We start from the raw sequence: 22,806 nt of genomic DNA, 5'->3' as shown, positions 1-22,806 counted from the left end.
TAATTGCCATCTTAGGTCAGGTCAGCAGACAAAACCTGCCTCTTTACTGTTGGAAAGGACTTTGATGTTTGCAAGGAAGCTAATGCTCCAAAGTTCAAAATCAGCAGACTGTGTTCCAAGAAGGCATTTGGTACCTTTGGGAAACTGAAAAATATGGGCACTAGCAAGTGAAAACATTTTATTTTTTCATTCAAGTTTTACAGGTGGATTTAGATTTGTGGGTACAGGAGTATCTTCCCATCTCTCAGCTTGCTAGCTGAGATGCTTTGCTCTCCAGTGAAGCTTTGTGAGGCCTTGGAGAAATGCCTTGTTTCTCACTCCTAAAAGCAGCTCGGAATTAAGATAGTTTCTGTTACTTCCATAGATAAACAGCCAGGCAGGCTATAGATACTGTTAAATAACATGTAATGTTTTAAGGAGTACTTTTTCTTAACCTAACTGAGTGTTTGTCCTTAGGACAAAGGAAAAACAAAACAACAAAAGACAACCATGGTTTATGTTCTTGTCTAGGATTAGAGACCAGAGCAGTTCTACTGAAACTGCAGATCATGTTATATCTTACCTTTTAGTAGCACTGACATGATGAATTTGCTAGTTTAAACTGGTTGCACCTCTGGAAAACTTCTAAGATAAAACCCATGGTTAATATTTGTGCATGGTTGTTCATGTGTAATTGGTAAAGCTGAAATCCTAGCAATATATTATGAGAGTCATTTATAGTGGTGAGAGACTAGGCAACAGTATTCTTTCTGTAATTTATGGGAGAGAAGAGCAGTAGCAATGGAAAGGTGAGTAACAGTACCTTTTCTTCCTCTCTGCCCTTCATAGATGCTTAGGGATGCAATACAGAGGCACTATTAAAAACAGATGTTTTAATGCTGTGGAAGACAGTTGTTGCAGTTTGAGCTGGGTGCCCCCTGATGTGTCGATGATCAACCCAGCACAACAGTAAACTGGAGAAGGCACCAGAGAAGGATCACAGCATAAGAAAATGGATATTCATCAGACATCTCAGGGAAGAATTCTGGACAAGTGGTTGCATCAGGTACTTCAAAGACCGCCTGTGCTACTTGATGTAGGCATAGACAATGCACTCATGCTGCAGGGTCATCGTGTTCCACCTACAGAAATTTTCTGTATCACCTCTGGTGTTTCAGTCAACATTTCCATTTGGTTTATTTCCATAAACACTGGTCATGTGGCAGTGACATTTTATCAGCATGCTGACTTCTGTGATTAGGTGGGACTTAACAAGAAATCAGTTTCCTTTGGTGAAGGACAGCCTTATCCGAATGTACCCTTCTTCCCTTTCTCTCCAGAGCCAAGTCTGCAGAGTGCCATGTTTCAGTTTATCAATCCTGAGTTTTAGATCAAGATTTTGATCTTGGAAACTTGCTACAGAACCTGAAAGGGTTGGAATAAAGATCAGTCACACCATGATGGGTCACCTTACCTTGTTTCCAGGCTGAAACCTGACTCAGAGTACAGATGATAATGTGATGTTCCTGTTCAATATTGTTATTGATGATCTGGATGAGGGGATTGAGTCTATAATCAGTAAGTTTGCAGATGACACTAAGCTGGGAGCATGTGTTGATTTGTTAGAGGGTAGGAGGGCTCTGCAGAGGGACCTTGACAGGCTGGACAGATGGGCACAGTCCAACGGCATGAGATTTCACACATCTAAGTGCCAGGTTCTACACATTGGCCACAACAACCCCATGCAGAGCTACAGGCTGGGGTCAGAGTGGCTGGAGAGCAGCCAGGCAGAAAGGGACCTGGGAGTACTGGTTGACAGCCAGCTGAATATGAGCCAGCAGAGTGCCCAGGTGGCCAAGGCAGCCAGTGGCACCCTGGCCTGTATCAGGAACAGTGTGGCCAGCAGGAGCAGGGAGGTCATTCTGTCCCGGTACTCAGCACTGGTTAGGCCACATCTTGAGTCCTGTGTCCAGTTCTGGGCCCCTCAATTCAAGAAAGATGTTGAGTTGCTGGAATGTGTCCAGAGAAGGGCAACAAAGCTGGTGAGGGGTTTGGAGCACGAGCCCTATGAGGAGAGGCTGAGGGAGCTGGGATTGTTTAGCCTGGAGAAGAGGAAGCTCAGAGGAGACCTTATTGCTGTCTACAACTACCTGAAGGGAGGTTGTAACCTCTTGGCTTGGTCTCTTCTCCCAGGCACCTGCACCAGGCTGGATGTTAGGAAGAAATTCTGCATAGAAAGAGCGATTTGCCATGAATGGGCTGCCCAGGGAGGTGGCGGAGTCACAGTCCATGGAAGTGTTTAAAACAAGACTAGATAAGGCACTCAGTGCCATAGTTTAGTTGATTAGATGGTGTTGGGAGATAGGTTAGACTTGAAGGTTTTTTCCAACCTGATTAATTCTGTGATTCTGTTTCTCAGGAATATCAGTCCTAAGAATAAATCTTTAGCCATGGTTTTACTTCATGTCTGTTATGGAAAGGACTACCCATTGTTGCCTCATCTACTTAGTTGCAAACTTCCTGTCTCTCCATCTGAAGAGCAAAGGGATTGCTGAGAATGGGGAACTGGGGGAACTGCTGCTATGCTCAAAGACACAAAGCAAGCAGAAACAGCTCAGGGCAGCTTCACCTTTTTCTGCTATTACAAGCATTTTAGCTTGCCTTTTTTTGTTCCTACCCCTCCCTTCCTCATTGCGACAAGAGGCTTGTCAAAGAGAAAGGAAGATCCTGAAACTGTTTGCCTTGAGGCCTGGGAGGGGAGGAAAGAGCAGTTTATATTGCTAGATTAGTACAGGAGGGCAAAGGGCAGTTATGTGGCTAGGGGTGGAGTGGTACAAAGGAGGGAACAACATAAGCTGCAGAGAGTTAAGGAGGAGCACTGGATTAATTAGCCTTGGGAAAATGTGTGGTAAAAAGCCAAGAATCTGTTACAATGGATTAAATGTAACTTCTTTTGGTGAGACTGCTTGAAGTCCTCAAACTGGGAGAATCTGTTAAAGAAAATCTTTAAGCAGTTGGCATTAAAGCCAAACACACTCATACACACAGAGCTTAGGGAACCGTTTAATGTCACATAAGGAACTAGGTCCAATAAAACTCTAAATCCCACACCTCATCACTCCTCAGATATGGTATTTGGAGAGCTGCCTCAACTTTTGAACACACAGTCTATCTTCACATCAGCAGCTTTTAAAAAATGACACATTCATGATCTGATAACCATTTAGAACTTCCAAAAGCATTTTTTTCCCCCACCCTGTGCAACTGCTGAAACAGTGAAGGTTTCTGTGTCTGTAATTAGGCAAAGCTAAATGACAGTAGTAGCTATACTGTATTAGCTGTCATTGCAGCTAGATGCTTGAAATTTGACACAGTCTTGTTATGTAGGATAAGTGTCATCACACATGACAGGAAAACTTGAGAGTTTTAGAAAAGATATGAGTGAGTCTCTTGGAAATTCATCTTACTGGAACTGTTACAGAAAATTACCCACCGCTGTCATAATGCTGTTAGGTTATGCTTCCTTGATTTCTACTCATGTCTCAGTTGTGTCAGGAGCCTGCTACCACTCTGTCATCACAAAATGGGGCTTTTTAGAAACCTTCTATCTGCTGTTTCTTTATAGGAAATGTCAGCTCATGACCACGCTGGGAGATTCTGAGCCTCGGTCACTGCTCTGGTACCTGTCGTGGCAGTTTTTCAGATTTCTATATGCAGAAATACTGCCATAAACCCCCTTGAGTGGAAATTCATACCCGTCTTCCTCCTGTTCTTCCCCCGTGGCTTTTAATGACTTAAGTCTTTCATCGGTCACGTTGTTTCCCTTTTTGCAGTCTGCAGCGCTGCCTATATTAGGAAATGTGGCTAAGCAACTGTTTTACCGGGCTGTCAACGAGGAAAGGTAAAGCTGCAGGGCTTGCAGCAAGCCCCATCCTCGCCACCTCCCCAGGGCAGCACAACTGTATGCGTCTGTAGCCGATTGCAGTGCTGGCGAGAGCCAAACTGCGGTCCGAGGCATTTGAAAAGCCAGTCTCCAGAGCAGCCGCGTTCCGTTCCGCCTGCGTTACCACGAAGTCCCGCGGGCAAAGCCGTAGGCGAGGCCGTGGGCCGCTGCCCCGCGGGCCGTTGCCCCTTCGCCGTGGTGGGAAGTACGGGCCGCCCGCCAGCCTCGAATGGCGCCGCTCCCGCGGGGCTGGAAATCCCCACCCTGGCCTGGGCCGGGCAGCCGCGGCGGGTTTCCCCGGCCGACAGGAAAGTACCTAACGCCCCTGCTGACGGCGCCGGAGCCTCTTTCCCGCCCCCTGCCCCCCAAGACCGACAGCCCCCCCACAAGGCCGGAGGCCCCCAAGACCGAGAGGCACGGATAACCCAAAGCACCGCTCTCTCCCGTAGACGGCCTCCACACCACCCTTCCAAGCCGCCAGTTTCCGATCTACCAGCGACAGGGAGGGAAAGGAGGGACGCTCCGCCCATCCCGTCATAGTGCGCATGCCCTCGACGGCCGCCGGGGCTTTCCCGGTGCGGTACGTCTTCTCGGGGTCAGCCGGGGAGGGGTGGTGCCGACCGGAGGCACCTCTCCTCCCGCGCCCCCTTGTCAGGCACCGTATATAGGCAGGGGCGCGCATCAAGTCCGGCTGCTGCCGGGGGCTCGGCCGGAGACCGTGAGTCCGTGGGGAGGGAGCGTGCGGGTGGGGCTGGGCCGCGGCCCTGCCGGGAGGACGCTGCCGCCTCCGCCGCATCGGGTCTCCGAGCCCGGCTGAGGGGGCTGGGGTGCCTGTCAGCGACCGTGCGGCGCCGGCTAGCGGCCGCTGGGCTCCACCCGCGGCAGAGGAGAGCCGGGGCGGGAGAGGGTCGCTGTGCTCCAGGCCGTGGTGTCGGGCGCTAAAGGGAGGGGAGAGTGGTGGCCCTGCAGGGTGGCCGCTCAGGGCCTTGCGGGTGACCTGGGACGGCTCCTAACAACCTGCAGGCGCGGCGGTAGCGTGAGGGTGGAGGAGTGGCGAGGAATATTAAATTGAGTTTTGAAGTGGCTGTACCTTAAGTATCACTAATCTGGCCTTAAATAATACGTTAAGTGTTGCTCCAGAGTAAGGGAAGTAAAAAGCCATGATACAAAGGAGTGGAGTGACTGGAAATCAAGGGTACTCAGGGCTATAGTGAAGGATAATATTAGAAGAGTTCGGCAGGAAGTAACTACAGGATCTCGGATTTAAGTGATCCTAAATATTTTAGGATTATCAAGGTCTCAGTTTACTGTCAGGTATCTGACTTTTTCCAGTATGGAAACTGGCTTAATTTCTTGGACTAGAATCATTCATGTATGCTGATACCTTAGTCTCGCCATTTCTGTTAAAGGAGTGGATTCATACAATGCATTTGCAACTCGTATCCTCAGTGATTAAGAAGCTAGTAGTAGTAATACTGTGACCATATCAAGAATAAGTCTACTAAGAACTGCAGAGATGAATGGGAAATGCTCTGTTGTTTCCCAGTAGTAGGTGATTTTTTTTCTAGAGCTGTGTCATCATGACAAGTGTATCTGTCTTGTCGTTTCCTGGAAGAGCATTTTAGGAACTGATACTGTAAAATTGCTATGTGTGAACAAAGATAAAAATTGTACATTTTAAAACTTTGGAATTTTGCCCTTCTGCTGGGGTGAAGTTTTTGGTGAAGCTCAGTTTTGCTGATGTCCTAGAATCATTACAGAAACCTTCTACTGGACCAGGTTACTCAAAGCCCCATCCAACCTGACCTGTCCTTCAAAGTCAGTCTGATAAAACTGGATCTTCATGGTTAGAGAAACGGGAGGCTTAAAACCATTTAAATGAAAGCAACTCCTTTAGTACAGGATCTTACCTTTAGTTACACAGCTTGTCATCAAGCAGGGCAATTCTGTCAAAACATCTGTCAAGAAAGTTCTGCTTGTGGATTAAACAGTTTTGCATATGTGTCAGGAGCAGGGAAACCTAAGCCTGTGAAATCCTGTCTATATGACAGTATGTAAAGTTGGCTTCCTGAAACTTTCTAGCTAACATTACCAAAAAGCTTACAGTGAGATCTTACTGTTTCAATTTTTGTAGGTTCTGTTTGTATAGATATGACGTGCACCTGGTTATGTATATTTTGAAACACTCCTCTTTTTCTTCCTTACAGGTTTTGTTCCACCTGAAATAATTAAATGATTGAGACTCTAAATACTTACAGTTTCTTCTTGCGAGCAGTCAGTATCAGTATGGAGGCGTAGGCGCCTTAGAAGGGACTTTAGTCTGAACTCTGGGAGGTAGTTCTGTGCATAAGTAAAGAAACTGAGGCTTCAAAAGCTTTATATTTTTTTTTTATAAATCCAAGGATTCTGCTTGCTTCTCTATGCCATAAACATGGCATACAGCAAAAAGTTAATGCAGCAGTATAAAACATTAGAATGTCCTGACATCAGGCAATCTGTTTATGTTAAATTTGATATTTCTATACTTGTAACTAAGGCACCAGGCTAAAACTGACATTCTCTGATCAGTTCATGCTGACACTGCTGAAGGCAGAAAAGCCTGGGGCTGTTCCAGACTTGTTAATTAAGACAGGTCACCCGTGTCAGAGACAGTGTATAGGATTTGCTTATCTCATAGCTGAGTATTCGATATATGTGAAGTTGAGTATAAACTAACTTTAGCCTTAACAACAATTACAACAGTATGCAGACTTGAGATTTTTTTGGGGGAAATCTACTAGTAGCAATATACCAGACCAGTTCAGTAGTGGCAGCTTGGGGGCTTTTTTTCCCCCCATATACATATGCAGCTTGATAAACCATTATTTTCAGCCTCCTAAAGAGTTTTGCAGACTAAAATCTTTACCTGTGTGTAAGCTGCGTATTCATAAGATGTCTAGGGTGAAATAGTTCTTAAGTCACTTACCATGTGTTCTGGTTAAAAATTAAGTCATTTTAGTTGGCCCCCATTTCAGTTTCTTTATTGATAAGCCCATTTGAGGTTTTCCTCCTCTGGATCCCACCTCCACTACTAGCCTGACAAACTGATAGAGCTCTCCCAGCTAGACAGTACAAGGAAAGCATGTGATGCCTATACCATTCAAGGGAAAGTCCTTTTTGCCATTAATCCTGAGGCTGTTGATCCTGAGGCTGATTTTGTTCGCATACACATTCAAAGTTGCACATTAAAGTATTTCATTTTCAGGTTCTTACTTTTGTGCAGGCAGGGGTTATTGCAAATTGCACACAACTACTTCCCAGAGGAAGACTTGTCCCGTTGTTTTTGGAAGATAATGGAGAATAGCCCTTTCTTGGCTAGCATAATGAAGCAGAATGCTTTTAGCTGTGAACTGAAGTACGACTTGTCCTGTGAACTCTACAGAATGTCAACGTTTTCTACTTTCCCCCACAACGTGCCGGTCTCGGAACGGAGTCTTGCCCGTGCTGGATTTTATTACACTGGTGTGCAAGATAAAGTTAAGTGCTTCACTTGTGGCTTAACGTTGGACAACTGGCAACCAGGAGATAATGCCATGGAAAAACATAAACAGCTCTACCCTAGCTGCAGTTTTGTTCAAAGCATGCTTTCAGTTAACAACCTTGGACTGTCCTCTCGTTCTGCCAGTTCACCTCTGGTTGCAAACAATCTCTTGCCATCTCTACATTCCAGAACGCTTTCTCCAAGTTTAGAACAAGTTGAATATTTCAGTGGCTCTTTTTCAAGTTTTCCTCAAGACCCAATAACTACTAGGGCAGTTGAAGACCTTTCATTCTTGAGACCTAAACTTCACAATCCTTCTATGAGTACAGAAGATGACAGACGACGGACTTTTCATTCGTGGCCGCTGACATTTCTCTCACCCGCTGATCTGGCAAAGGCTGGACTTTATTATTTGGGGACAGCAGATAGAGTTGCTTGCTTCACCTGTGGTGGCCAGCTGAGTAACTGGGAACCGAAAGATAACGCCGTGTCAGAGCATCGTCGGCACTTTCCTAACTGCCCTTTTGTGGAGAATCTTGCCCGAGAGCAGCCGAGTTTCAACGTTTCCAATGTGAGCATGCAAACCCATGAGGCACGTGTGAAAACGTTCATAAACTGGCCAACCAGAATTCCAGTTCAGCCTGAGCAGCTTGCAGATGCTGGCTTTTACTATGTAGGTAAGAGAAACGGAAGTCTTCCATGTTACTGATGTGGCTGTGTCAGCATTTACTGTGAATTGTGTGGCTCTTTGCTGGATATTTAGCCTCGTGGGTTGGTGTTTTGTTTGTTTTTCTTAAAGGCCGCAACGATGATGTCAAGTGTTTTTGCTGTGATGGTGGGTTAAGGTGCTGGGAATCTGGAGATGATCCGTGGATTGAGCATGCAAAGTGGTTTCCAAGGTAACTTGTAAAATCTTTATCATAGTTTGTTCACAGCCTCAAATACTTTTGATTTTGGAAAGCGTATACGGTACTTAGTTTTAACTTCACACAGTTGGAGTACTGCACTGGATGGTTACAGGCTCTTTAGGTGAGACAGGTGAGGGAGAAGAGGAGGAGGGTTGGCCCTGTATATTAGGGAATCTCTTGATGCCATAGAACTTGAGGTAGAGGATGAAAGGATTGAATGCCTGTGGGTTAAAATTAGAGGGAGGGCTAACAAAACTGACATCCTGGTCGGAGTCTGTTACAGACCACCCAACCAGGGTGAAGAGGTAGATGGAGTATTCTATAAGCAACTGGAGGCTGTCTCAAGATCATCAGATCTTGTCCTTGTGGTGACTTTAAACTGCCACTACTGGGAACTTAACTCAGCAGAGAGGAGGCAGTCCAGAAGGTTCTTAGATTGTATGGAGGACAGCTTCTTGATGCAGCTGTTAAGTGAGCCTACCAGGGTCAGGCCCTGCTGGTCTCAAATAGAGAAGGGCTGGTGGGAGATTTGATGGTAGGAGGCTGTCCAGGGTGCAGCGACCATGGCACTTGAACCCATGGTTTAGTTAGTCATGAGAAGTTGGGTGATAGGCTGGACTTGATCTCTGAGCTCTTTTCCAACCTTACTGATTCTATGATATGCTCTTCATTTGGATGTATTTCATGTACCTCTGTTTAAAAGCTCTGCAGTGCTAAGGTGGCCTTAATGAAAACATTTCTTCCTTAAGTGTTTTCCAATTCATTATTAAAAGCCATGTGCATCCCTGAATCTCTTTTAGCAAGTGAGGCTGCATTGTTAGTGAGCATGGTTTTTTAAGAGTAGCAGCCAGGAAGTGGAATGAGGAGAGCAAAAACTGCTGAGAAATGAAGGAACATTTCACTCCCTTGATCTAGTTCTGTGTCCACGCTGAGTGCTCTTCAACCAGTTTTTCAGCTTATGCAGTTTAATTTCTTAGGTGTGGAAAGACTTGTGAAGATGGTTTCAGCAGCTGTTTAATGTGCCTCCTTTGGAGAAATGACAGAAGTAACTTTTAAATGTTCCCTGTAATTAAGTGGCACTTGCATACCTAATTGCTACCTGTGCCTGTCTAAATTGCCACCTACATTAATAACAAAAATACTTGCACTTAATTTCAGGAAAGCTCATAATGTTTCTTCACATTGTAGATCTCCATTTAATTAGTCTTTCACTGGCAGTTTACCAGCTAATGTTGGACTGCCTGATGTACACAGTTAAACGATACCTTTGTTTTCTTCTGTTACACCTGTCAGTAAATGTACTCTTAAGTCCATAAAAAGAGATCTAGTCTTGATGGTGGTGATAAATGTTGTTAACTTATGCATGATTTGAATAGGAGATAAAAATGGTTACATGTGAGAGGGAATCATAGAATCAATAAGGATGATTTTTGAGGTCTTTTCCAACAAGTCCAATCTGTCACCCAAGACCTCATTACTACTAAACCATGGCTTCAAGTACCACATCCAATCCCTTTTTGAACATCTCTAGGAATGGTGACTCCACCACCTCCCTGGGCAGCCCATTCCAATGGCCAGCAACTCTTTCTGTGAAGAGCTTTCTTCTCACCTTGAGCCTAAACTTCCCCTGGTGCCATTTAAGACTCTGTCCTCTTGTTCTGGTGCTGGTTGCCTGGGAGAAGAGACCAACCCCCACCTGGCTACAACCTCCCTTCAGGGAGTTGTAGACAGCAATAAGGTCTCACCCCGAGCCTCCTTTTCTCCAGGCTAAACAACCCCAGCTCCCTCAGCCTCTCCTCATAGGGCTTGTGTGTGAGGCCTCTCTCCAGCCTTGTTGCCCTTCTCTGGACATTTTCAAGAGTCTCAATATCCTTCTTAAATTGAGGGGTCCAGAACTGGACCCAGTACTCAAGGTGTGGCCTAACCAGTGCTGAGTACAGGGGCAGAATGACCTTCCTGCTCCTGCTCTGCACACTATTCCTGATGCAGGCCTGGATGCCATTGGCCTTTTTGGCCATCTGGGCACACTGCTGGCTCGTGTTCAGCCTGCTGTCAACCAGTACCCCCCCGATCCCTTTCTGCCTGGCTGCTCTCCAGCCACTCTGAGCCCAGCCTGTAGAAGCAGTGTATCACTGTACTTTGTAGTGATGCTGATGTGGTATCATTTATCATCATGTGCCATTTTGAGTAGAAGAATGTAGCAGAAGGTAAAGGTGTTGCATGTAAGCCTACTGACTGCTGAACGCCATGGAAAAGCTTCGTAGAAGTGTCACCAGACATTAGGCTACATCAAGCTTCCAATTAGGAGAACTCTTTCCTTTCTGTAGGAAATGTGTATTTAAGTTCTTGTAAACTGTTCCATTCTCCTGTTGTTTTGTTTGTTTGCTTGGTTTTCCTTTGGCAAGTAGCAAGTATAGTTTACTACATTTTACCGCTGTTTCAGGTGTGAGTATCTGCTTCATGTGAAAGGAGGAGAGTTTGTAAGTCAAGTTCAGGCCAGGTTCCCTCATCTTCTTGAACAGGTAAACTTTACTGCTTTGGTTTTCCCTTGTTGAAGAGTGCTGTGTTTTATGGGAGTCTGGTCTGCCTTTCTGCCTAGATTTCTACTAGGTTTCTGACACAATAAATGCTCTTTGAGCACAAACAAGAAACAAATGCTGAACCGTGGATAATGTACTTAGACTAGTAGAGTTTAACCCATACAGATCACTTACAGAAAGTATTACAAGGCAGAGAGCTCCTTCCTGTCAGGAAAGGGAAATTCTGAATATGATGTATCAGTAATGCAGATCAGTAATGATTATTTCAGAAATCAGTCATGGGCAGCTTGAATTCTTTCTCTCCATAACTCATTCTGAGACAAATAAACCAAACTTCATGGAAACACTTATCACTAACTCTGTATTGGTTATATAGCTACACAAAGGTGCAGACCTGTGTAACCACGGCTTAATGGGTACCATTCAGATAAAAAGCTCTTCATGATTGTGGAGGGAAGAATGTGTTTAAAAGGTGTGCAGGGGGGAAAGCAGTACTTTGATAATAATGTAGTTCTGTTGTGTTCCACAGCTCTTGTCAACCTCTGATATGCCTGTAGATGAAAACATTGATCCCCCAAGTATGTATATTAAAAGCATGTTTTTAAACTTACTCAGCCTTTTTCAAACTTTGTGATTGGATGTCCAAAGCTGACTTGCTTAACAGGTCTCAGCTTTTCTTGGAAACAACTATGTTAAGATTTTTCTAACTAATGATAGAAGTTGGGTTGCTTTGACATTATGTGGACAGAATACAAGGAGGCACCGTTATGAGATCTTGTCTGTTATTTTCCTTATTTTCATACTGGCAGCTCATTTTGAGACTTATGGGTTTGAATGCTTGGCATCTGCTTCATTTGTGGTTTTAGTTTCATGGCTTGTTTAAAGAAAAGTCAATGATCTATGATGCTGAACTTAGTGGCAGAGTTGCTAGAGGGTGTCATGACTAGAAGTTACACAATTCCATTTTCAGGCACATAGCTGGGTAAATGCTCTTTGAGCAGCAGTGGTCAAGGAGAGGGTAGAAAAAGCTGGTAAAGTCAAGTCTTTCTCAGCTGGATTATACCTAAGGTGGAAAAAAACTTCTCCCAGAGGGTGAGTGGGTTTTGACGTCATAGACCCTGCTGACTAAGAGCAGTGAGTCAGAATACATGCCTGATGCTTAGTAAGTTGAATGGAAAATACTGAGCAAGAGCTGGAACAGAGCAATTGTTTGTACTATAACCTCTGAATTTTGGGTTTCCCTCCCAGACATTTTTCAGGCACAAAAATTAGCAATGACTGAAACAAAAAGCTCTTAAGACAATGGATATTTTTTTTGGTGGTGGTTTCCCCAGATTAACTTGGATTTTAGTGAAGGCCTTCGTGGATTGAAGTTTATCATGGATTCAATACATTTGAATCCAAGTAACTGGCTTTGATTTTTAAAGCTAACTACTTTGAAAGAAGGATCTATGTAACCATTGGAATTTTTAATGCCAGGGGTTCATGTCTATGTGCATGTGTGTAGGTAGTGTGAATATGCCCATCTTAGGGGTTGTGTAGGTATTTTATTATTACATACAGTGATTTTCCTCTTTGCTTAGTTATTCATTTTGAACCTGGAGAGAGTCGTTCAGAAGATGCAATCATGATGAACACACCCGTGGTTAAAGCTGCCTTGGAGATGGGATTCAGTAGAAGGCTGATAAAGCAAACAGTGCAGAGTAAAATTTTGACCACTGGAGAAAACTACAAGACTGTGAATGATCTTGTATCTGATCTGCTCACTGCTGAAGATGAGAAGAGGGAAGAAGAGAAAGAAAGACAGTTTGAGGAAGTGGCATCAGGTATGCATGAGGCATGAATAAATGTGAAAGCAGAGGTGGTTTATATGATGCATAGTTTAAATCATTATTCACTAAGTGATTTAGTTTAATTGCTGTTAGGATCAGCTTCTGTCAAAGCAGAACAGTATGGGTCTGTATGAAACTAGCAGTCTGGGAACTGTTTTGTTCCCTTTCAGGAGGCTGGTTTGTACAGGTGCCAAGGGGTCACAATTGCCCTCCACAGGAACAAACCCGTATTTTAATTTGTGTGCCTTGGTATTTCTGTTAATAAAATTAATGGAACCCAAAGACATCACTTGGCACATTCTACTATTTTATTTTTCCAAATTTGATATCTCTTTAAAGAACTTAAATCAGTGAGCCACCATGTCCACCTCCAGGAAGAGGCCATGGACTTTCACAAGTTTAGATTCTGTAAGATGGGCAGAGGTTTGTGTTTCTGTGTCTGACTTGGCCATGTAGATCAGCTATTTAACAGTGTTTATTTGATGTCTTTTAACAGTTCCTGTTTCAATACCATGTAAGTTTTGAAGCCTAAAAAAACCCCACTGTTTGTGAGATTGTGAAGCAGTAATGAAGCTTCTCAATTACAAATTGAATTAAGACTGCTTTTCATCCTACTTGTGTGTTCTGTCAAAAAAGCATCTTTATACAAATTGTTTTCATAGAATCAATAAGGGTGGAAGAGACCTCAAAGATCCTCAAGTTCAACCTGTCACCCAAGACCTCATGACTACTAAGCCACGGCACCAAGTGCCACATCCAATCCCCTCTTGAACACCTCCAGGGATGGTGACTCCACCGCCTCCCTGGGCAGACCATTCCAATGGCTAACAACTCTCTCTGGGAAGAATTTTCTCCTCACTTCAAGTCTAAACTTCCCCTGGCACAACTTGAGGCTGTGTCCTCTTGTTCTGGTGCTGGTTGCCTGGGAGAAGAGACTAACCCCCTCCTGGCTACAACCACCCTTCAGGTAGCTGTAGAGAGCAAGAAGGTCTCCCCTGAGCCTCCTCTTCTGCAGGCTAAACAACCCCAGCTCCCTCAGCCTCTCCTTGTAGGGCTTATGCTCAAGGCCTCTCCCCAGCCTCATTGCCCTTCTCTGGACCTGCTCAAGTGTCTCAATGTCCTTCTTAAATTGAGGAGCCTAGAACTGGACACAGGACCCAAGGTGTGGCCTAACCAGTGCAGAGTACAGGGGCACAATGACTTCCCTGCTCCTGATGGCCCCGCTCTACCTGATGCAGGCCAGAATGCCATTGGCCTTCTTGGCTTGTCAAAGGTTATTTTAAAAAGTGTAAATTCTAACTCTGTTGTACAGTCTGTTCTGGTTGTACTGCTGGTTTTCCTGGTGGACACCTCTTTGAAAAGCTTGATTCACATCTCAGACCTCATTTTGTCTGCCACTGACTGAAATTAACCTGTGAGTTAACATTAGTGAGAATATACATCTTGCTAAAGGGAAGTTGGACAAGAACCCCTCAGGTAATTAAAAATAGAGAGGGGAGCAGTAGGTTTCATTGATGAAATTGATGAAGCTGCTTCTGTGTGGTTGTCTTATATCTGTTCATTATGTAAATACTACTGAAACTTACTGAGCACTTCATTAATGAAGGCAGGTTGTGGATAGGTGGGGGCTGGTCTCTTCTCCCAGGCAACCAGCACCAGAACAAGAGGGCACAGTCTCAAGCTGTGCCAGGGGAGGTTCAGACTGGATGTTAAGAGGAAATTCTACATGGAGAGAGTGATTGCTCATTGGAATGGGCTGCCTGGGGAGGTGGTGGAGTCACCATCATTGGAGATGTTCAGGAGGAGTCTTGATGGGGTGCTTGGTTGCATGGTTAGTTGATTAGATGGTGTTGGATGATAGGTTGGACTCGATGATTTTGAAGGTCTCTTCCAACCTGGTCTATTCTATTCTATTCTAATGATGTGCAGTAAGTGACCATTGCAAGTAGATTTTAAGGAATGTATCCATTATTGTTAAGCAGAAATGCAGCTTGGGGTAGCGTGTTCCTAACAAACCTGTAATCCCCTTTGCATTGCAGATGATTTGTCCTTAATCCGGAGGAATCGAATGGCTTTATTCCAACGCCTGACCTCTGTACTTCCGATCCTTGGGAGTTTGCTGTCGGCTAAAGTGATAACCAAACTTGAGCACGATGTCATTAAGCAAAAGACTCAGACACCATTGCAAGCAAGGGAACTGATAGATACAGTTTTAGTGAAGGGAAATGAAGCAGCCAGCATATTCAGAAACTGTCTACAAGACTGTGACCCTGTGCTGTACAAAGATTTATTTGGTACGTCCGTCTTTTTGCTTTGTTTTAAAGGATGTGAGTTTATGGAAGTCTAACCAGTGCTGTCACAGTAACCTGAAGATAATCAGATGTTTGAATATAGATTTGTCAAATGACTAGGATTTGTTGTTTTTTTTCCCCCCTCTTATTTTAGTGGAGAAAAATGTGAAGTATGTTCCTACAGAAGATATTTCAGGTACCTTATATTTTATCTTCTTACTTAAGGGATATTGTAGAACACATACCTAACATCATACAAAAAGAAAATTACTTTGGTTAGGAAGCAGGTTTTATGCTTTGCCCTCTCCAACTCCTGTTTGGTAAGATAGACTTAAGCTATAAGTTCTCTGTGTGTGCAGTCTTGCAAGCAAGCCTATTTACTATAAGCAATATCCTATGCCTCACACATGCTTTTGCACCTTAGGAGGTAGAACTTTCTGGAGCCTGACAAAGTCAAGCACATGCTGGGCTTGACCCTGGTAGAAGCTCTCATTCAGGCGTTTGGTAAAGACCAGAAAGTGAATAGTAGGTTAGCATTTCACAGCACGTGTCATCTCTGCTTTTCCAGGGTGGATTTTAAGTGTCTTAAGATCTAGCTTGACCATCAACTGAATAGATAAAAACTTGCCAGATGTGGGATTGAGTTTGCTCTGGTTTTTAGTCCTGTAGATTAATGTGTTAATAGACTGCAGAGAAGTACACAAGCCTGCATACACTTCACTGCCACCTCTGTGCTTCCAATACCCAAGCAAGGAATGTACATTTGCTAAAATGTACACATTGGTTGGTCTCAAGAGCTGGCTTCCAATCCCTGAGCATTGTCTCTCAGAGTTAGAAAGTACAGACTGGTTCCTTGCATGCTGCTTTCTGAGCTCAGGAAAATGTATGTTTTTTTCTCACTGTCCCATCTTACCTTTAGTGAATACAGACAAGGAAATAAAGGGTGGAAGGGAAGATGGCTGTGTTCTCATTAGAATGCACATATATTCAGGCTTCTTAAAACAGTGAAATATTTTTTTTCCAGGTTTACCTATGGAAGAACAATTGAGAAGACTGCAAGAGGAAAGAACATGTAAAGTTTGCATGGACAAAGAAGTTTCCATTGTTTTCATTCCTTGTGGTCACTTGGTGGTATGCAAAGAATGTGCACCATCCCTGAGGAAGTGCCCTATTTGCAGGGGGACGATAAAGGGTACAGTTCGTACATTTCTTTCGTGAAGAGGGAAGGTTGCAACATGCCTGGTGCCTGTCATCCTCTGACTGCTGAAGCTTAAGCCAGCAGTGTCTTAAGAATGGAAAACTCTGGTGCAGAAGATGATTAATCAGCTTCCTGACACTGTTGTGTAATAGTAAACTGTATCATCATTATAGGTGTACTAAGTCTTCCTTGCCAAAGACTATTTATGTTCATAAAACTAAGTCAAGACTGAGGTGAGGTTTTTGTAGCTTTACTTTCTGAGCAAGTTTCACTAGTTCCACTAGTATGCCCTTGTGGCACTGAATAAGGAAGAAAACCTTTCTGGTTGAGTTCCTAAAATGGAGCTTGGCATAGCTCTTCTCCTGAGTTTCCTCTGTGTGGATGTGAGGAAATATGTTAAGATTGCTGTTCATTAATGATTAATACTAATTAATTTCTGGTTTGGGTTTCCTGTGAGCTTGAGGAGAAAAGAGGCTAACTGTTGCAGGAACAGCAGGACTTTTAAGAAGTTTTGTTCATGTCTAGATACTTGTGTAATGTGTATTAATAACAGTTTATTGAAGGCTGAATTAAAATATTTCTACTTGTAAAGTGAGTGCTTGTTTACTCTGTGCCTGTTGTTGGATCTTCCCTGTAGACTGCACTGACTGAAATCAAAGAATTGTCAGGGCTGGGATGTCAGTGATCATCTAGTTTCAACCCCCCTGCCATGGGCAGGGACACTTGCCACTATATCAGGTTGCCCAGAGCACCATCCAGCTTGGCCTTAAAAACTTCCAGGGATAGGGCATCCACCACCTCTTTGGGCAATCCCTTCCAGTGTGTCACCACCATTATATGAAGAGCTTCTTCCTAATGTCTAATCTGAATCTCTCCTCCTCTAGCTTAGATCCATTCCCCCTAGTCCTATCACTACCTGACCTCCTAAAATGTCCCTCACCAGCTTTCCTGTAGGGCCCCCTTCAGATTCTGGGAGGTCACAATAAGGTCTCCTTGGAACCTTCTTTTCTCCAGACTGAACAACCCCAACTCTCTCAGCCTGTCCCCATAGGAGAGGTGCTCCAGCCCTCTGATCATCCTCATGGAACATGTCCTCATTTTTCTGCAGGGTAGTGAGCTTCCTCTGGTAAAGTAGGGGGTTCAAATTTCCTTATTAAACACACAACCCAACCCCTAACAGCATCTGGTACACTGATTCTTCTCTTGCCTTTTTTTTTTAAGGATAGAAATCCTGGCCATGGATAATCTTCAGAGATGAGGCAGAGTGTAGCTTTTATGCTAGTGATTCAAATGTAAAAGCTATTTGCTTGGACCTTTATAGTGATTGTGCAATTAAATAATTGGACCTTTCAGCTCCCTATGAAGTTTTATGTCTTGCCTTGTATGCCTAGTAGTCTAGAGGGACTCCTGTTTCCTTATTTGACTCTTTTCATCTTTGTATCCCTAGATACAAAGTCTCAACACAGAGAGACAGTCTCAAGCTGTGCCAGGGGAAGTTTAGGCTTGAGGTGAGGAGAAAGTTCTGCACAGAAAGAGTTATTTGCCATTGGAATGTGCTGCCCAGGGAGGTGGTGGAGTCACCGTCCCTGGAGGTGTTCAAGAGGGGACTGGATGTGGCACTTGAAGCCGTGGTTTAGTTAGTCATGAGGTGTTGGGTGACAGGTTGGACTTGATGATCTCTCAGGTCTTTTCCAACCATACTGATTCTATGATTCTATGATTTGCATAGCAGATACCTAGAATCTTTTTTGGAATAATACCAGAGATACTAATTTGCTCTCTGGGTGTGGGGGAGTTATGGGAAGGCCTAAGAGTCTGGACTGGTTTGTCTGTAAATATTTTTAGTGTGAATTCAGTAATGCTGATGTTTGGTTTCATCCATTCTTCCATAGCCTCTACAATGCTGTTTAATCCTGTGCAGTAGTTGGCACTAAAGCATTAAAGCTATTACAGTATTATTCATTGTGGTACATTGGGTTCTGTAACTAGATTGGCTTGCTGTGCTTCTTTTAAATGCAGACTTTAGTCCAACTTTATTACATGTATGTTCCACTTTGTTTGTTTGTGTTTGTTCTTGCTGTTAGAAATGCAAATACTTTAGCAAGCAGGTTTAAGCAGCCTTGATTAACATACTTCTGCTTTTCTGGTTTTGAAATGCTTCTGAAGGCTCTTTTGTCTTGTGTAACAACTTATGCTTTCATAATCTTTGACAACTTGTTAAGGAAGAAAGTCCATGACTTGAAATTTGATGTTCAGATGCAGAGATCAGTAATTCTGGGCCAAAGTTCTACAGATTGAGTCTGCAGGGGTAGCTGGGGAGGCCAGGCTTCTCTGAGTGGCATGGAATCTTTAGCATTTAAATGCTGTCTCTGAAGAGACAAGAAGATAGGGAAAACCATAGTAGCAGGCAGACTTCAAGGAGTGCATTTTCCTTTGCATAACTCCATGGGGCTAGAGTTTTTCAAACTCCACAGCTGCCATGTGTAGATCAGATGACAGGATATAGTGGGCTTTAAAAAGTGAGTGATTCAGGTATTCACTGTAATTTGTGGTGCCTGAGGGTATCTCGGGACCTGCAACATACCTGTCAGCCCTGGTCGGCTAGTGTTTGCAGTGTCTTGGGCAACTTCAAAAACCACTGGCTGCCTGCATGTAGGCACCTGAGCTGCTTCCTGAGAAGTGGAAGAACTTGATCTAGAAACTACTGGGTAAAAGTCTGACCTAGTTTTGGCAGGAAGGCTAATCTAGGGTATGGCTTTCTACTGCTCTTGCAATGATTGTGGTCGCCCTGCACTATACTGCTGAACATGGGAACAGGTATGTTCTCAGTACTATTCTAAGAGAGCTGTATTAAGTTTGTAGTACATTGCAAACAGAACCCTCACCAAACATTAAACCATGGAGAAGACTGTATAGAATCATAGAATGCATGGGGTTGGAAGGGATCCTTGAAGGTGGTCTTGTCCAAACCCACCCTGGTAAGCAGGGACATCTTTAACTAGATTAGGTTGCTCAGGGCCACATCAAGCTTGACCTTGAAAGTCTCTAAGGATGGAGCCTCTATCATGTCTGGGCAATCTGTTCCAGTATTTTGCTACCCTCATTGTGAAGAACTTCCTCTTACAGTCCAACTTAAATCTACCCTGCTCTTGTTTAAAACCTTTGCACCTTGTCCTATCACTACACACCCTTCTAAGATGTTCCTCTCCAGTTCTCCTATTGGTTCCCTTCATATATTGAAATGCTGCTGTAAGATCTCACTGGAGCCTTCTCTCCAGGCTGAACAACCCCAGCTCTTCCAGCCTGTCTTTGAAAGAGAGATGCTCTAGCCATCTGATCATCTTGCATTGGAATGTACTGCCCAGGGAGGTGGTTGAGTTTCCAGCCCTGGATGTGTTCAAGGGTTGTTTGGATGTGGTACTTGGGGATTAGGGTGAACCTTGTAGAGTTATTGGTTGGACTTGGTGATCCTGATTTTCCAACCTGAATGTTTCTGTGATTCTGATCTTTGTGGCCCTGCTCTGGACCCTGTCCATCAGGTTCATATTATGTTGAGGACTCCAGAGCTGGACACAATACTCCAGGTGAGCTCTCAGCAGAACAGAGTGGCCATGCTTCTTTGATGCATCCCAGGATACAGTTGGCCTGGGCTGCAAGTGCACATTGCTGGCACATGTCCAGTTTCTCATTCACCAGTACCCCCAAGCCCTTTTCTGTAGGGCTGTTCTTGATTTCAACATCCTCCAGTCTGTATTGCTACTGAGAATTACCCTGACCCAGATGCCAGACCTTGCACTTCATCTTGTTGAACCATATGAGTCGTACGGTTGGAGAGGATCAAGTGACTTCTGTTACTTGTGAACCAGCCCAATTCCTTCTTTGAAAGCATTTTGCAGAGCTCTGTCTGGGTTAAACACCAAGTGGCTTCCCAAGTTGCAGCTCTATGTTCTGTGAAGCAAGTGCCATGAAGTTTCATTGTCATTTTTTAGCAGTTTCCTCTGTGTGTTTTGGTTTAGGTTTGTTTGCTGGTTTTGGTGTGTGTATGTCTTGTTACATTTTTAACTGAATGCACAGCTTTCTCTTGTCTGCTTTTGAGCAGTGACCAGGCAGCCCTGTTGCTGTTCAAAGTGAAGATAGCACAGTCCTAGTATCCACAAGTGCTCAGAGTACCACCTGTCAGAGCACTGCACTTAGATGCTGCAAGGAATATATGAAATACCTAGGAACTGCACAGGTCCATTCTCATTCTGACTGCTTCTGTATCACAGCTCCATCCTTAACCTCATGAGTTACCTAGGCAGCTTTCAGTCTTTGATGCCATTTCACCTTGCTTTTGGCAATATGGTCACCTTGTGGCTTATCTTAACATGCTTTATTGCAAAAGAATGCTGTGCATGTCTTCAGGGCAGAAACAGAGTGGCATGGATATAGAACAGCTTTAACAGTCTCTGAACAAAAAGGGGAGGTGTGAAAGTAGATTTACAAAGGGACACCACTCAAGTTACTGAATATTACCACAGTAACATGACCTTGCTTCAGTAGTTGTTTTTATTTCAAAAATAAGCTCCCAACTAACAGCACTACAGCACTCTTAGATTGCTTTGGAGCCATTGGTGCAGGGCCTCATCAAACAATTAAAGCTGGAAGGGCTACGATTTACTGCTAGAATACAGCCTAAAGGAGAGTTGCATAAAAAGAAGACTTGTGGCAGGAAGGCAGAATGCTGCAGGTCTGAGATGTGGTTTATGCTTATCTTGCGGTCTTTGAAGGGCAGAAGTAAGATTCATACCTGACCTGAGGAGGCTGTTTAGAATTCTGTAGCCACTGGAGGACTTCCCAGGCCTGTAGTATTGCATGATATAAATTTTCACATAAAGCACAAAGCCATGAGTTTTAAGGGTTAAAAATAAGTACAGGGTTTGCCTGAAAGAGCTGTAATAATCAGCTGAAGGCTGGTGATGGGTTTAAAACACACCCCTGTAAATGCAGTTCTGTGGTATGTCACCAGAGGGGCTCCTAATCCAGACAGAACTAGGAACTGCATTGCTCTGCCCTCACTACTAGTAAGAAAACAGACATACTGTCTTGTTGAGAGGATGAACTGTCTTGACTCATCTTTACAGTATTGACACACTCAGCTAAGGAACAGCTGAAATGCTGACTTCAGCATAAGTATATCTAGACAAGGGGAAGAGATCTTTATATTACTTTTATGCTACACTTTTTTATCATAAACAGATTATAAACTTTTTCAGCCATAACTAATCACCAGTCAGGGGGAAGAGACTTCCATAGGAAAGGGATGGTATTTAGGAAGGTTGGACTCGATGCTCCTTGGGGTCTCTTCCAACCTTAGTTATACTGTGAATTTCTTCACCAAGAGTGTGGCAAACAGTTGAATAGGCTTCCTAACAAGGTATTTGAAGCCCCAAGACTACCAGTCCTTAAGGGGCATTTGGAAAATGCTCTGAACATGCTCTTTGTCACACCTGAAATGGTCAAACAGTTGAACTAGATAATTGCTGTAGGTCCCTTCCACCTATTCTGTGCTAATTCTATTTCCCAGTTGCCTGGGATAGTGCTGGACCAGTTAAAAGACCTTTTACTGTCTTTTGATCCCATTTCAGCTTTATACTTCATATTGGTTTGAAATGTAGTGGACACCTGTGCCAAACTCTTTAGAGAAATTAAGTGCCAATCTTTAGTTAACAGAATCAGTAATTTAGCATGCAAAAATCCTATTTCAGTTATTTAGGACAGTCAACCCTTCTACATGTGTAGAACAGAGCTAAATTCAGTACCACTGCTTGTTCCAGTGCTGCACAGACACCTCCAGGACTGAAGTCTAAATAGGCACTGAGTGGTGATCCCATGTGTGTAACTTAAAGTTGGGTTTTCACTTACCTCTAGCTTTATATTTGCTTTCTAACAGTAAGATTTAGCAATTGCACCTCACTTGAGCATCCAAGCACCTGAAAGTAGGCCAGGTTTTATATTTCCACTGATACCTTTGAAATCTTAAGCATGTAGTTTTGCTTTATTGTAGTTGTGGGATGATTACAAAACACATTACAAATGAGGGAGATGGGCAAAAATGCACTAGGTCTGATATTCTAGCATTTGAAATAACATATAGTCAACACTTCTTATTCAATGGTTATGACCATGGAAAGAGTTGAGGGGATTATGATACTAACCAAATAAAAATCCAACTGAAACTGATGTAGTAACTCTAGAGATTCAATTTTATTGATTCATCTGTACAACAGAGGTGAGAAAATCCCAGTTAACTGAGTTGCACTGAATTGCCTTAATTTCTACAAAATAAGGAAGTGCAGCTCTCTGGAAGAATGGTTTGCAAACACTTCAAGTCAAAAATTAGAAGTTTTCAACCAAAGAATGCACTTAAGTCACAGAAGTTAGTTCAAATCACTCTTTACCCCTATAGCTCAGAGTCAAAACCAGAACAGTCCTGCTACCCCCTCTTCAGGTGTGTGGCTGGTGCAATGAAGCTTACTCATTAGCCATGGTTTCCTGAAGTCTGCTGTGCCAACATAACAGTTTTGCTACTCCATGTGAAAAAGTAAAAAACAAA

General features: G+C 43.7%; 1 protein-coding gene across 1 annotated transcript; it reads left to right on the top strand.

Moving 5' to 3' along the window:
- The first annotated feature begins 6,309 nt into the window (after positions 1-6,309).
- On the top strand, positions 6,310-16,803 carry BIRC2 (baculoviral IAP repeat containing 2). Its single transcript, XM_009900934.2, has 8 exons — positions 6,310-8,119; positions 8,242-8,341; positions 10,794-10,872; positions 11,420-11,468; positions 12,474-12,716; positions 14,762-15,016; positions 15,168-15,209; positions 16,038-16,803. Exons 1-8 carry the CDS (start codon positions 7,255-7,257, stop codon positions 16,229-16,231), a joined length of 1,827 nt encoding a protein of 608 aa, XP_009899236.2. The 5' UTR covers positions 6,310-7,254; the 3' UTR covers positions 16,232-16,803.
- Positions 16,804-22,806: the final 6,003 nt, after the last annotated feature.

This window comes from Dryobates pubescens, chromosome 10 (assembly GCF_014839835.1).
Source record: "Dryobates pubescens isolate bDryPub1 chromosome 10, bDryPub1.pri, whole genome shotgun sequence".
NCBI lineage: Eukaryota > Metazoa > Chordata > Aves > Piciformes > Picidae > Dryobates > Dryobates pubescens.
Note: the sequence above shows the minus strand (reverse complement) of the source record. Positions and strands in the feature narration are given on the sequence as shown.